General features: G+C 46.1%; 1 protein-coding gene across 1 annotated transcript in view; it reads left to right on the top strand.

The window, feature by feature from the left end:
- The window catches only part of LOC137916180 (semaphorin-4C-like), a 36,124-nt gene extending 23,245 nt beyond the window's left edge, over window positions 1–12,879 (top strand). The window contains exons 8-14 of the mRNA XM_068759259.1: window positions 1,338–1,513; window positions 3,949–4,093; window positions 4,946–5,159; window positions 9,808–9,923; window positions 11,300–11,457; window positions 11,693–11,778; window positions 11,984–12,879. Of these exons, the coding sequence (XP_068615360.1) occupies window positions 1,338–1,513; window positions 3,949–4,093; window positions 4,946–5,159; window positions 9,808–9,923; window positions 11,300–11,457; window positions 11,693–11,778; window positions 11,984–12,879 (1,791 nt within the window). The remainder of the gene's footprint in view (window positions 1–1,337; window positions 1,514–3,948; window positions 4,094–4,945; window positions 5,160–9,807; window positions 9,924–11,299; window positions 11,458–11,692; window positions 11,779–11,983) is intronic.
- Window positions 12,880–13,778: the final 899 nt, after the last annotated feature.

Below are 13,778 nucleotides of genomic sequence, written 5' to 3' on the forward strand. Positions count from 1 at the left end.
AGCCATTTTGTAATGAATGCATTCATTTGTTTAATAAAGGGCCTTGTTAGTGTAATTGATTGGCTTTGATATACTGCAGTGATTAAGGCCAGACATGAGAGGTGCTTGTTGTTGTCAAGAGTCTCTGCACTGCAGTTCTTTTCATTATGTACAATTTCAGTGATATAATGCGACCAAGACTTAGTGTTATTATTCTCCCACATGCAAAGTTGCACGATATGAGCAGAGATGTGAGCTGAAAAGCAGAGACAGATTGTGAACACGCTGAGGAGATGTGTGCCAATAACTGGGGGGTATATCATGCGCTGTTTTATGAAAGTGCACTTTAAAAGTCTGCACTGTGATGAACAATACAGCTCTATGAAGGAAATTGGAAGCAGATGCTTACACGTGATGTGTGCCAGAGCAGTGGATAATTAAGGTGATGCTGCTGAAAGCTGTATTGCAGGAGAAGCTCAACGTCTGTTTAATGAGCATTTGCATTTTTTAAATGGCTTTTTTCTTTTTTTCTTTTTTGCACAGCTTTTGTAATTGCTGAGAATAATAGGAGTGAGAGGTGTACAGACGCGCTTCTTCCGAAGCATATGGCATAAAGAAATTGCTCGTCAATACATCTGCAATGTTTATTTTCATTATTATCATCATCTATATCATGGATGTCACCGACGCCGTTGGACATTTCCGCGTCTAAATGCGCCTTTACTGCAATAGTTCAGTCACACGGAGCAAAAACCATGAATGTATCTGGAGCCCCCCGTGAGGTGGAGGCAAGGCCATTAAAGTGCAACGTAAGCCGCAGCAGGCGCGTAACAGTGCATGAAGGTGAGCAGAGACGAGTAGAGGTTCGCTGCCGTCTTCACGCCGGCTGCACCTCACTCAGAGAGATCAGAGTGGCGTTCCGTCTGTAGGTAGCGCCGACAGTAATGTGTGTACAAGGATCATAACGGGTTTCTAAACTGCTGCCGTGTGACATAATACTACTCACTGGGTTCAGACTGAGGGATGAAGTGAAACCAGTCTGCAAGGATCAAAGGCTACACGCAGTTCACACACCTTAAAGTAGCAATAAGCTCCAATGCAACATGAGCTGATATTATTACCGACACGCGTATCATAGCACACAGTAAGCCTTGAAGCCTTGATTTTGTCGTTTGTTCAGCTGCATTGCTTATTTTTGCATTTATTCTATTTTTTTATTGATATTTTTCATTTAAATTCTGTCTGATTTTCATCATTTTAAGCATGTTTACCACCTCGGTCAACTGTTTGTTGGTAACAAATGTGTTGTGACTTGACATGTTGCTCTCTCTCTCTCTCTCTCTCTCTCTCTCTCTCAGGGGGATCTGGGTGGTACTAGGACCCTCCAGAAGAAGTGGACCACCTTCCAAAAGGCCCGACTGGAGTGCTCCCTCCCTGAGCGCCACGTCTCCTTCAACAACCTGAGGGCCGTCTTCACTCTGCAGGGCCAGGATTGGCGGGGAACCACCTTCTACGGCATCTTCCACGCCCAGTGGTGAGTCCTCGCCAGCATTGTCGTGCAGCTCAGTTTCAGTACATCGCAGATAAATGTGAGTTAATTATGCCGTCTGTGGTCTGGGTGAGACTCGATATCACTCCGACGCTCCACTTTTTATTAAAACCGTGGGTCAGCCGGTCACTCTGATATACCGGCTCTAATTATGCACTCCGTGTAATGATGTGTTCACTTAGAAATAACAACCTTTCGCTTGCTGTGTTGTGAGTTTGTTTGAATATGTCTTATTTATTTTATCGGTGGTTTTAGGTCGCCTTGTTTTACCTGATTCTGCTGAGGCTAATTTCATCTTGGTTACATTTACATTTAATTCTTAACAAACTAAGGCATAAAAATTGACACCAACTTAAAATGTGGCAGTCAATTCAATAAGAGCACCTCGAGGGTGTTTAAAATACTAACGTGGTTGTGATAAGTGACTCTTGTGACTCTTTAATCACAGATGAATGAATGAAGGAATTTTATTTCGGTTCACATTCCAATGAAACAAAGACAAAGGACAATATTTCAAAGGCTTTTTAGCACAGATTAACTGATTGAAGCAACCATTTGGAACGGACCCCTTTGCTTAAAATAATGTCCTAAAAGCTTTTTTTCCTCAAAAATGTGTACCCCACATTGTGTTTAGCAGGATTACGGAAAAAAGTCTGGATGGATCTTGATGACAAAAAATCTGAAGATGGGTCTTGGTCTAATTTAGATCCAATTTTGAGAGAAATCCGGATGCCTGTCTGGATACCAAAAAAATCTGGATGGATGCAATAAGGGAGCCTTTAAAAAAATGCATTCAATTCACTCAAGTTTTGGAACCCAAGTTTCCCCGCCCCTGGTATAGAGCAATAAGTAAGTATGTGCATAAGGCTAATATAATTTATTTAACAAGGTGAAATCATCATTGAGATCGAAAGTATCTTTTCCATTAGTGATCTGGTCAGGATAGTGAGTAAGCAGACCCCACGGTCAAACATCATACACGAGAAATGAATAAATGCAGTGCAAGGAATCAAGGAATAGTGAAATTTTAAAAGCAATCACATTGACCAATGGTCCTATTTTTTTATCCTTTATAGACCTAAATTCCTCCAGAGTAATGTTGAGTTCTGACAGCTTCAGGCCCTCTGGTTAATTATCATTAGGGAAGGATCAGCGGCCCTGACCCTAAGAGGAGAGAGGGCAGAAGGTCTTCTCTGTGAGTGAAGTCACAGGCACCGGTATTTCGTGTTCTTCAGTGAGATATCATATCACAAAGTGAACCCGTTTTAAAAACTTCCAGCTTTACTTTCTTCATTCAGAACCCCCAACGCCTCTGGAGGAGGGAGAAGGCCTAATCCTCTCTCTGTGTGACTCGCTGGGAATTCCTCAAAAGCCCCTTTGTGTTTCCTCGATGGAGATAACATTAAGATAATTGGACATTATGCAAATGATGATTCAGAATGCAAGGCCTAATATCCCTGAACGGACGAGCTGTTTAACTGGCTAAGACATCAGCGCTGTCCTTTGGCTTTAACGTTCACCTTATGGAACCAGTGCCGCATGCTAACATGGGAACGCGCTCAGTTATTGGACATAGACGCTTCTTTCCTTTTGCACCTTTTATCAATCGAAAATTTTAGCACATTCAATTTAAGACAGAATTTGCAAGAAATTGCAATGAGACCACTCATTTGGGACTTTGCTACTTCCTTGCGCCTCCTGCTAACGAACCAACCCTGGACTTTCATTTTCATTCATTAGGGTGAAATGTTTGATTTGTTTATGACTCTTTGTCTCTGTCTGAAAATGTTGATTGGTTGGTTGATCTAAAAAAAAAAAAGATGTTTTTATTCCAGTCAATGTGAGATGAGTGATATAAAGTGTGATTTTAACGGGTCAATACCAATTTCAGTCCCAGTATGGTGTCTGAAATGGAATTGGAAAATCCCACATCACCGCTGGTCGCATCAAATGAACTGATTGATTCCAGCAGCCTATCAAGGAAGGAATTACGTGATTTCATTTCAAGAGCAGAGATGTGTCATGTAATCATATCAGCGCCCTCAGAAAGGGATGGTTTATGTAGAGTAAATATTTACTCTCAATATTTACTTCACTGTGAATGCACTGATGATAATGTTTGCATGCACATTTACTGTCCATGTTACGTTTTGTGTTGGATGGATGGATGGAGGGGGAGAGCGAGAGCTCACAGAGACCATTCATTCACAAAGTTGGAACGTTGGAACTTTTATGAATTGCCACATTTCCCCATATTCTGTTTTGTAAATTTTATATTCGTATATTTTGTTCTGATTTTATTACTGTCAGACCAATCTAATCAAGGAGACACATTTCCCTAAAGTGGATGGCAGGACATTTCATCTCCTGATGTTTGCTGCGACGCATCGCTAATCCACTGTCGTGCCACTATGTTTCAGGGGGGACGTGGATGTGTCGGCGGTGTGCCAGTACCAGATTGGTGATGTGAAGAAGGTGTTTGATGGATCCTACAAAGAGTACAGGGAAGCATCCCAAAGGTGGGGACGCTACACCGGTGCTTTGCCTGTCCCGCGGCCTGGATCGGTAAGACGCTCGGAGCCACAAACTGTCAAGCATTTATTACTGTAAAATGCAGGGGGGGGGTTGTGTTCACTGTTTTTGGTCAGCTACTCCAAAACGCTTGCAGATATGATTGGGAAAAGGAGGGACTGTGACAGAGGGAGAGAGGAAATTATTATTATTTTGTGTACTGTCGCTAGAGAAGTTGAGAAGTTTAACAACGCTCAAGAAACAAAGTACAGTAATACCTCGACATGCGAGCATTCCGAGATACGAGCCACCCTGCAAGCAATATTTTGCATTGAGATGCGAGCGTAAATTTAAGACACGCATGCTTTGCAGCGCTGCGAGTGCGCTTCACTGCTTTCAAAGCCTTTCCAAAGGCATAACGACTATTATGTCTAAGTTTATGTAAGTGTAAGTCTAATGTAAATCTAATTGTTGGCATTGGTTTGGTTGTTTTTTGACGGCTTAAATTGTTTTCAGTTATTTTATATGGAAAAAATTGTATTTGACAAACGAGCGATTTGAGTCACGAGCTCGGTCCAGAAACGAATTATACTCGTATGTCAAGGTATTACTGCGCTAAAAATGAAATGATTGAGGATGAAATGAAAGGCAGCAGAGGAGAAGCTGTGATGACAGGCGGAAGCAAGAGTGAGAGTGAAAGGGGGGGGGGGGGGGGGGGGGGGGGGGGGGGCAGAGAGGATGGGAGTGTAGTCATCTAAAGACCACCTTACCATGTCTATGCCAGCTGAAGCTAAGTAGCTTCCTCCCCACCCTTCTCCCTCTTGGCCCTTTCATACTTCCCTTCATCCTCTCCTTCATTTCTTTCCTCTTCCACCCGGTTCCCTCCATTCTCTCTCTGTGCTGCAGTGTATAACCAACTCAGACAGAGCCAGCGGCTACAACAGCTCTTTGCAGCTGCCCGATGCCACGCTCAACTTTGCCAAGAAGCACCCGCTGATGGAGGACAAAGCCCTGGCTCGGCCCCTGCTGCTCACCAAAGGGGTCAACTTCACCAGGCTGGCCGTGGATCGGGTCAGCGCCCTGGACCAGAGAGCGTACAACATGCTCTTCATTGGCACAGGTACAAGTTGTCCCTCAAAAATACTGCTTTTCATATTTTCAGTGGACAATTTACAAAGAGAGATTTAAATATTGAGTAGAAATTGACTGACTGGCTAAACAAACGACAGGAAATAACTCGGGACTCGCGCTCAGTCAGGAAACAAATGAGATTTCAGAACGCTGTCCTGGCCGGGCAGAAATAATAAATAGGGATACAAACACAAAAATACGACCCGGAGGAATATCAAAACTCAACCGGCAACCGACAGACGGCTGTGGCCAACGCAGAAGAGAAACGCGGAGAGAAAGCACGGCACGAGGAAACAGCAGAAATAGTCTGACAGGAAGCGGACGCTGAAAGGGCTGGTGGCGATTGGGTTATGCCTCAGGTGCGTCTAGCGTGGCCGCAGCCAATCCGTGAGTTGCAGCGCCAGGTCCTGAAGGAAAATAGGAAACAGGTGTGAGAATGGATGACAAGGTAAACAGGCAGTAAACAGATAACCCTCACAAAAGAGTCTCTGGTATTTAGATTATTCGGGCCAGTTGTAAGTTAAGTATTTATTCACTCAGTCTGTGTGTCACTCAGTTACCCTCTTTGTAGCTATGCTGGCAATAATTAGCAATCCCAGTTGTTAGCATCATGGCATTGATGCACGGTCCTCTGTGAACTTCAACATTCGGTTTTGTAACATTTGTCCGGTGCAAGATCTGAGTCTGGTTGTTGTGCCGCAGGACGACTGGTGGAGCCAGTTCATTCCACTCAGTTCAGCTATTTCATTTTTCTGCTGCATGGAGCATTACTTTATTCTCACAGACATCTCTCGACTCTCTTCTTCTCTTGAGAATGCTCTCAATTTGCATCTCTCCAACTCCAAAATGCTGTGCCAGACCTCGAGTCCCGGTGCCTCCCGTCTCGTGCGTATGAAGCGCATCGATCTTCTCAGTCAGTGTCAATGGCCTCCTCGACACCGTTGCCATCATGTCCCATGAAATACGAGGTTTTGTTCAAAAAACAAATTGTATTGCAAGCTGGACAGTAAGACGTCCTGCTTGTATCAATGTCTCTGGGCATTGTTGCCGTTGAAAGGGTGAAACTGGGAAAGACAACGGTCCTTGTGAGCAGGGAGTTGCTTTATGGAGGCGGTCACTATACCAGGTGGGCCTGTGCTCACACGTAGGGTAAGACACTAAAACCCAGCTTGAAGATGTTTGGCATAGGAGTGGAGCTACGGACAAAGTTGAGTCATTTTTAAGAAAAGTAGATTTTATTTGAAGATGATTTGATTCAGGCTACTCGGTCAGCGTCTCCTCGTTGTGCTCGCCGACTTCCTGCCCTGCACAGATACAATAGTCAGATCAGCAGACACACCGTGTGTGTGTGTGTGTGTCTCTGCTTACATAGTTGTGGCTAGATGCCCACTCCGGGTGCTGTTTTCTGTGCAGCTCTTTCTCTATTTGGGCTTCTTGGTGATATCTTTCCCGCACCTCCTCTGGCAGAGACTTCCACTGTGGACAGACAGCAACACACTGTCAGTCCTAACGCAACCACACACTGACAAGCTGTCTGATGCAGACGTGAGCAGAAACACATGAGCAAACACTAATGATGCTCCCCACACGATAAAGGTTTGTTAATGCTTAGAAATGCAGATAAATGCAGGCGGACCCTTCTGTCTGTACTCAACCTTCATTTTAAAGTTTTTGGCCATTGGTTTGAAAGTATATGGATTCTCCAGACTAAAGTATCAGCTTTTGTGTAGCTCATGAAATAAAATGCAGAAAAATCACCATCATTTAGAAATGAGATGGCATCAAACATCCAGAACTAAAACTCTTGTTACCTTCTTTCCCAGAAACGCATTCACAGCACCGCTCCCTAAGGGCAGGAGGTTGGGGTCAACATACGGCCTTTGCTCCTTCAAGAACAACATAAACGCATTTCCGGTTTCTTTATGTATATGTTGTCCTTATTCCTGTTATAACACCTGAAACACATTAGAGAGCTCAGGTTAACACGGAAACACAGAGAGAAGCAGAAAGAAACGCAACATGTGTCCAATCTCAGCTGGTCTGTTCTGTACTGGACATTATCATCCATAAGTGATTAGAATCATGATTCATACAAGGTGTTTGCAGAGAATAACACGCATGAAATCCAGCAAACGGATAGAAGATTGTGTTTTAATCCCGGGTCTGAATTAAAAAATATAAAAGGTTTTCTCAGAATGAAACGGTCCAGAGCAAAATGACCTTTTTGGCTGGTGTCTGGAGGATTTATTTGGAGGAGCAACAGGGTCGGGAAAACCTGTGGGAAATTGTATACTGGTGCTCCATCTCTTCACAAAGAAAAGATACACGTTAGATCAGAGAAACAAACATTCTGTTCAGCAACATTCACGTGAGTGTTCCTTACAGCATGCCGATATATTCCGTGCCCTTGAACCTCTCTTTGATCCACACCATTGGGACGACTGAAATCTGGGGGGGGGGGGGGGACTAAAGTACTTGGCGGAGGTCTGAATTCTCAAAGTGCTTTTCTAGTTTGTAATATGATATTCTTGATGCAGCAATTACAGTACATCCTAGTGGTGCAGTCTTTCTGCATTTCCCCCTGCTGTGAGTGTGTGTGTGTGCGTTTCATACATTATTTTTAGGACGACATGAGAGCTTGCAGGCCGTGGCAGCAGGCGGGGACAGTTGCTGGCATTCGGTGTGATGGCACGAAACATCGAGCCATCTGGCCGGAGTTCAGCTGGGTTTCAATTAAGCATTTAATTTGCATGCTGAGATCCGTCTTCACGCATCAAAGGAAGCGTCTACATATGCGGGACTTAATTAATAGCTCAGTCAGTAGCCACCGGGAACACATGCAGGTGTCTGAAGTCAGCCTGCCTTCCCACAGCCTTAATCCTGACTCACAGAGATCGGACAGTGGATTCCAAGGAACTGGAATTTGAATGCAGCTCATCTCATGAATGAAGAGATACAAAACTACTTACCATTCATGTCACTGCTGCAGCAGAGTGACTGTGGCAGGCGACGGTGGGACAACAACAGAGTCAGATTGGCTTCTGTGCTGGCGACCAGGGACGCCAGGCCGGACACGTGCATGGGACACACCAAAGCGCGCATGGTTACACACGAGCAACACAAACCGATAGACACGCTCGCACACCCCGAGCCAAGCGCAGTCATCCCCTCTTGTCGTGCTTCACAGCACAAACTCAACGGGGCCCTTGGCAGACGCGTGCTCGTAGTGCCAATTGGGCTGCAGGCTTGATTAGCTATTAGCTGCAGCATAGCGACAGCTGATGTGAAAAGAGAGAGGGAGCGCTTGTCTAGAGGAGAGTGTGATGATATGCCTACTGTGTGTGTGTGTGTGTGTGTGTGTGTGCTTCCTCTAAATCCTCCTGTTGGCTACTGGTTTAACTTTTCACATTATCTGTGTCAGCCACTTGATCAAGAGGGCCACACATGAAAAGCACCGCTCAGCGTGGAGTACTACTCTGTACATAGACACACACACACACACACAAGCTGTGCATGAATCTCCTTCCATCCCGGCAGATCTAAAATCATCCACAATGTCCTACATGAAAGGAGCGCAGGATCTCTTCTTCCTCCACCTTCAGTTCCCCACACACACACACTACTTGGAATTTTTTTTTTTAATATTGCTGATAATGTCACTCCAAAGTCTTGAAAGGACGATGTCGGCATCTGTGCCCTTTTAAAGCCACATTGAGGTAGAATAACGTCTTGCTGGCCTGTATGCAGCTCAGTAATCCATGTTGTGTCCTGCCAGGACATGTTTTCTTTTTCTTTTTCTTTTTGGGGCAATAAAAGTTTAGTGTAGCTGCTATTCACATTTCAAAATATGAAGTGGATGGAAGTTGCAGTAGCGACTGTATGTATGGATTCTTCAGTGCTCCAGTTCTGTGGTTTTGCTATTCATGATCATTTTATAACCGGTTCCTGCCATTGTGTCAGCATTTTGCTGCTGATGTGGATCCACTCTTGATGCTGCTGTTTTGTGGTGGCTATTTCTGTTCCTATGTTTTTATCTTAGTTTATTTTTATTGCATGCCCCATGCCCCCCAGTGCTGTACTTATGCATTTTATTAATTGTCGTTATTTTTACGTTTCATGTTGCACGATTGCGGCGAGAAAAATTCCTAGTTTGTGAATCCTTTCACTAACGACGGCAATAAATCTATTCGGATTCGGATCTGGAGTCTTTGGCACAACTCAAGTGAAGCACCTTATATATTATGAATGTCATAATATGCATTGTTCCTGCTGTGGTCAGTCAAAGTTTAGCATTGAACTGTATAATCAGCAGCAACTGAAGTTGTCGTTGCTACATGTATGTTTTATTATTTTAAAAAGCAAATTGGACTGTGTCGTACAATTCTATTCCATCAAAAGTGCCTTATATTTAGATAAAATACTCTGAATTTCTCGGTGTGTGTTGAATTACTACTCAGCAATACTTATATTTATGAGCTGGGATTATTACCTATCTTCTTTTTGGGACTCAGTTTGAGTGGCATAGCTGTTATGTTCTCACACCTCCATGAATAAACACACAAATACTAGAACGTTTGGTTGAAAAAGTGGGGAAGTGAGCTGAATCCTTTCCCTCTTCCACTTCATGTGTACTACAGGAGAAGGCTGGTTGCAAAGGGTGCTGATTCTGGGCTCCGAGACCCACGTGATAGAGGAGATCCAACTGTTTGAGACGGCCCAGCCAGTGGACAGCCTGACCATCTCCCACTCCAAGGTAAGGGGGAAAAGGACGCTGTTCTCACTAAATTAAATTAAATTTTTCAGACAATATTGAACAGGGAATTGAATTCCCAGCATGGGAAAGCATTTTTGTTTTGTTTTTCTCCTGAGGAATTTGAAAAAAAATGTGGTGTCGTCAGAGTTACCTTGAATTGGGCTTGGCATGGTTAACAAAAAACGCTGCATTTCTAATTAGGGGCATGGCATTTAAATGTATTTTTTATTTTTACCACAGTGAAAAGGTTTGATTCAAACTTCACATAGGTTGGGACCGTTCTCAGATCTCCATTGCTGTATTTTCAGGTTTAGAAACTGTTGGATCCCGTTTCCAATTCTAATATCCAGAAAGTGTAGCGGGAAAGGAGTAGAAGTTATTATTATTATTGTACCGCTGTCAGACTTACCATCTCCATTTAGTTCTAAGACTATTATAATAAGACAAAAGGTACATCCGCCTGTTGACATTTCTGTTGATTCATATCTGCCTTGATGCATTTCAGTTTAGAACATGTTAAGAGACCAGACATTTTAATAAAAAAAAGTAGCTTGAGTTGGGATTTCCAGCTGCTTCCTCTCAGCCTCGTGTGTATTTTCATCACGGACTCCTGGCTATGTGTTGTCTTTGTTTTTGAGAGATGAGGAAATGTAATGGTCTTTTGGGGGGGGGGGGACATTTTTCAAAGTTTCCTTGTTGTTTGGTTAATCTTCCTCGTCTAGTATAGAGTTCTGTACTTCATCTGATCGTATCCCTCCAAAGTGTGGTTTCGGGTTCCATTAGCTTGCTTCACTGTTGCATCACTTGTTCTTTGTTATTCAGCGTGAAGGGGGGGGGGGGTTCCGTCTTCCACTGAGTCCTTTCAGTCAGGCACTTATAATCTACAGACGGCGAGCGCAGTGCCGCCGGGCTGGTGCGTCTTTTTTATTTTTTTCAACACTGCTCTTTGTTGCCTCATGAAGCCAACGCCCTCTCCAGAATAAGCGTGACTAGAGTCCGTCACTGCCGCGTGGATTTGAACCTCTGCTCCCGCTGTTGACACCGGCGCCCCTGTCCTGTCAGCGGAGCCCCGTGTGTTGACCCCGGCTGTGTCCCCGTGGCTTCTGAATGGCATGTCTCCCGATCACTGCCGTTTTGACAGGTCACTCCCAGCCTGCTGCTTATCTCATTAATGCTGGCTGAGCCACGACCAGACATTTTATGACGGCACAGCCCAGATTGGATTGGACGAGGGGTCGGGGGGGGGTAAATGTTATTGTAATCGAGAGTGATTCTCCCATTATCTACGCTAACCTCTAACTGAGTCCCTCTGTCCCTCTGCTTTCTGTCTCCGGATGACGGCTGGACCTGTTCTTTGTCTTCCTGCGCCCCTGTAGAAGTACGTTTACATCGGCTCTGGTTCGGAGGTTCTCCAGCTGCCTCTGGCCAACTGCAGCCGCTATCAGTCCCAGCCAGACTGCCTGCTTGCCCGGGACCCATACTGCGCGTGGGACAGCGAGGGCCGGGCGTGCGTCCGCATCGACCTCCACCGCGGGTAAGACTAGAACATGTATTTACCCATGCATTAATTCATTTTGGTAGATGGAGGCAGCTCCATGTACTGTAGATGAGTGAAGTCAAAGGTTTTATAAACTGTTTTGTAAGCTTTACGTGCTGTGAGAAAAAAACAAACAAACAAACAAACCATGTATTCACGATAAGAGTTGTTTGCATATGGGATGAGAAACAAATATTGAGCTGCTGCTCCGCCGTCTGCATTTCTTCCCCAGGTCCACCTCCTCCCTGTCGCAGGACCTCATGCTGGAAAGGTTCAGCCGGGGAAAGTTCGATAAGCCCATCTCCATCCCGAGCCCTGGTGAGCATGGAGGGACACCACAGCAGTGGCCCGCTCGTGGGAGAAAGTCAAGTGAAGGGAGCGTGGTTTGCAGCCAAACTAGTTGAAAACATTTGGAGTGAATGAAGTCGGGAGCTGGCAGATTTAGAATAAGAATTCTAATTGTTATGGATGATTCCCTAACCCGCTCTTATTTCTCCTCCACCCTGCGTCTGCCCCTCTGCAGAACACTCGCGTCTCAGGAACATCACGGTGGTGGTGGGCTCTGACATGGTATTGCCTTGCCAGTTGGTGTCCAACTTGGCTCGATCATGCTGGCTTCTCAATGACCGTGAGCTCCAGCTCGGCGACCCGGCGGCAGGAGGCGCTCGCTTTGACCGGACCCTCAAGGCACTCGTCGTCCCTGAAGCGGGCCCGATGCAAGCGGGACGATATATCTGTTACTCCGAGGAGCAAGGGGTGAAGTTTCAGACCGAGCGATACCAGGTGGCTGTAGTGGCCAGCGCTCCGGTCTTCATGGAGGCGCGGGCTCCAGACAGCAGCATGGGGCTCTTCTGGGTGTTGGTCATCACTCTTGGAGCAGCATGCCTGCTGCTCCTTGTTGCAGCGCTGTATCTTCGCAGGAGGCTGAAGCTGGCTTTGGGCAAAGGAGTGGACATGAAGCCTCTTGAGAGCACCCTGGTCTACCCCATTACCCTGCCCAAGGAGCCACCCACCTTCGTGCCCAGCAAGATGCCCAGCGACGAGGACCGCTTCTGGGAGACCGGCGCAAACTACTACTACTCTGACGGCTCACTGAAGATCGTTCCCGGCCACGCCCTGGGGCCCAGCAGTGTCAGCAGCACGGCGTCGCCCAGCGCCATTCCCGGCCAGCCCATCCACTCCCCCAGCCGTCTCAGTCTCACTAACATCCGCGGCTCCGGTAGCAACGGCTACATCCGCCTTAATCTGAGCACAGCCGGGGAGGAGAGGGCTAGCGGCGCTGGCGCTGGGGGTGGCGGGCTCGGAGGCCTCGGCATGGGCGGGAACGACTACTCCAGCCCCTTCAAGGAAGAGCTGAGGCGCACCTTGCAGCAGAGGAGCGTGCTGCCTGATGCCAACCCCGAGGAGTCGTCTGTCTAGGCCCGTCCTCCTCCGTCTCCATTTCCCTGAGTTGGAAAAACAAAACAACCAACCTACCTCCCTCCTTTTAAGGATGCCTGCTCTCACTCTCTCCCCATGGTCTCTCTCTCTCTCTCACTCTGCCAATGCCTGCTTGGCTCACTGGAGACATCGATAGCACACAGCATGTTAAATATACACACTCGTCAACCGTGTTTTGCCAAAAATGCAGCCGTGTTACTATTGTGTTTTGGGCAACATGCACTCATGATTGTGGCGGTTTCTTCTTCCACTGTGCAATTTGCCACAGGTGTATATTGTGTATGTAAAAGGCTGGACGCAGAGGAAACCTCAGAATGCAAAGCGAATGGCTCGAGCCGCTGGGCTGGAACAAGGCGGCGGGCGAGGGAAGCAGCTGAGCATCGGCATGAACTGGTTCTCTGTCATTCTGCCCCCTCGAGACGTTTTCGGCTTAATGCACTTCAACATTTTGTGTTTGTGAGCCAAGAGTGTGAGAGCAGAGTTAACAAGACTAATTAATCCAGATGCAAGACGACAATCACGTCCCCCCGTAGAAGGAGCACTGCGTGGGGGGGCAGGAGGGGGGGGCAAAGAGGAGAAGAGAGCGAGCGAGCGAGAGACAGAGAGGAAATGAAATGGAAAAATGAAGCGGATCGGCGCGATGAACACGAGTGACTTTTGGAATGAAGGACAATCTCTCAAACGTTCTCTGCTCAATTTGTATTTATTTCCCTTTATTGTATTTATCCGTGGTGAGAATTCACAGCCCCTTCGACTTTCATTTGTTGTGATGTTTGTTTGACTTCAGATGCAGTGTGTCTTGTTGTTTGTCTATGACTTATGAACTTCATCAGTGTTCAAACAGATCTCGAGTGACTGGAAGGCTCCTCTCTGTGAAC

Source organism: Brachionichthys hirsutus, unplaced genomic scaffold, assembly GCF_040956055.1.
Source record: "Brachionichthys hirsutus isolate HB-005 unplaced genomic scaffold, CSIRO-AGI_Bhir_v1 contig_722, whole genome shotgun sequence".
NCBI lineage: Eukaryota > Metazoa > Chordata > Actinopteri > Lophiiformes > Brachionichthyidae > Brachionichthys > Brachionichthys hirsutus.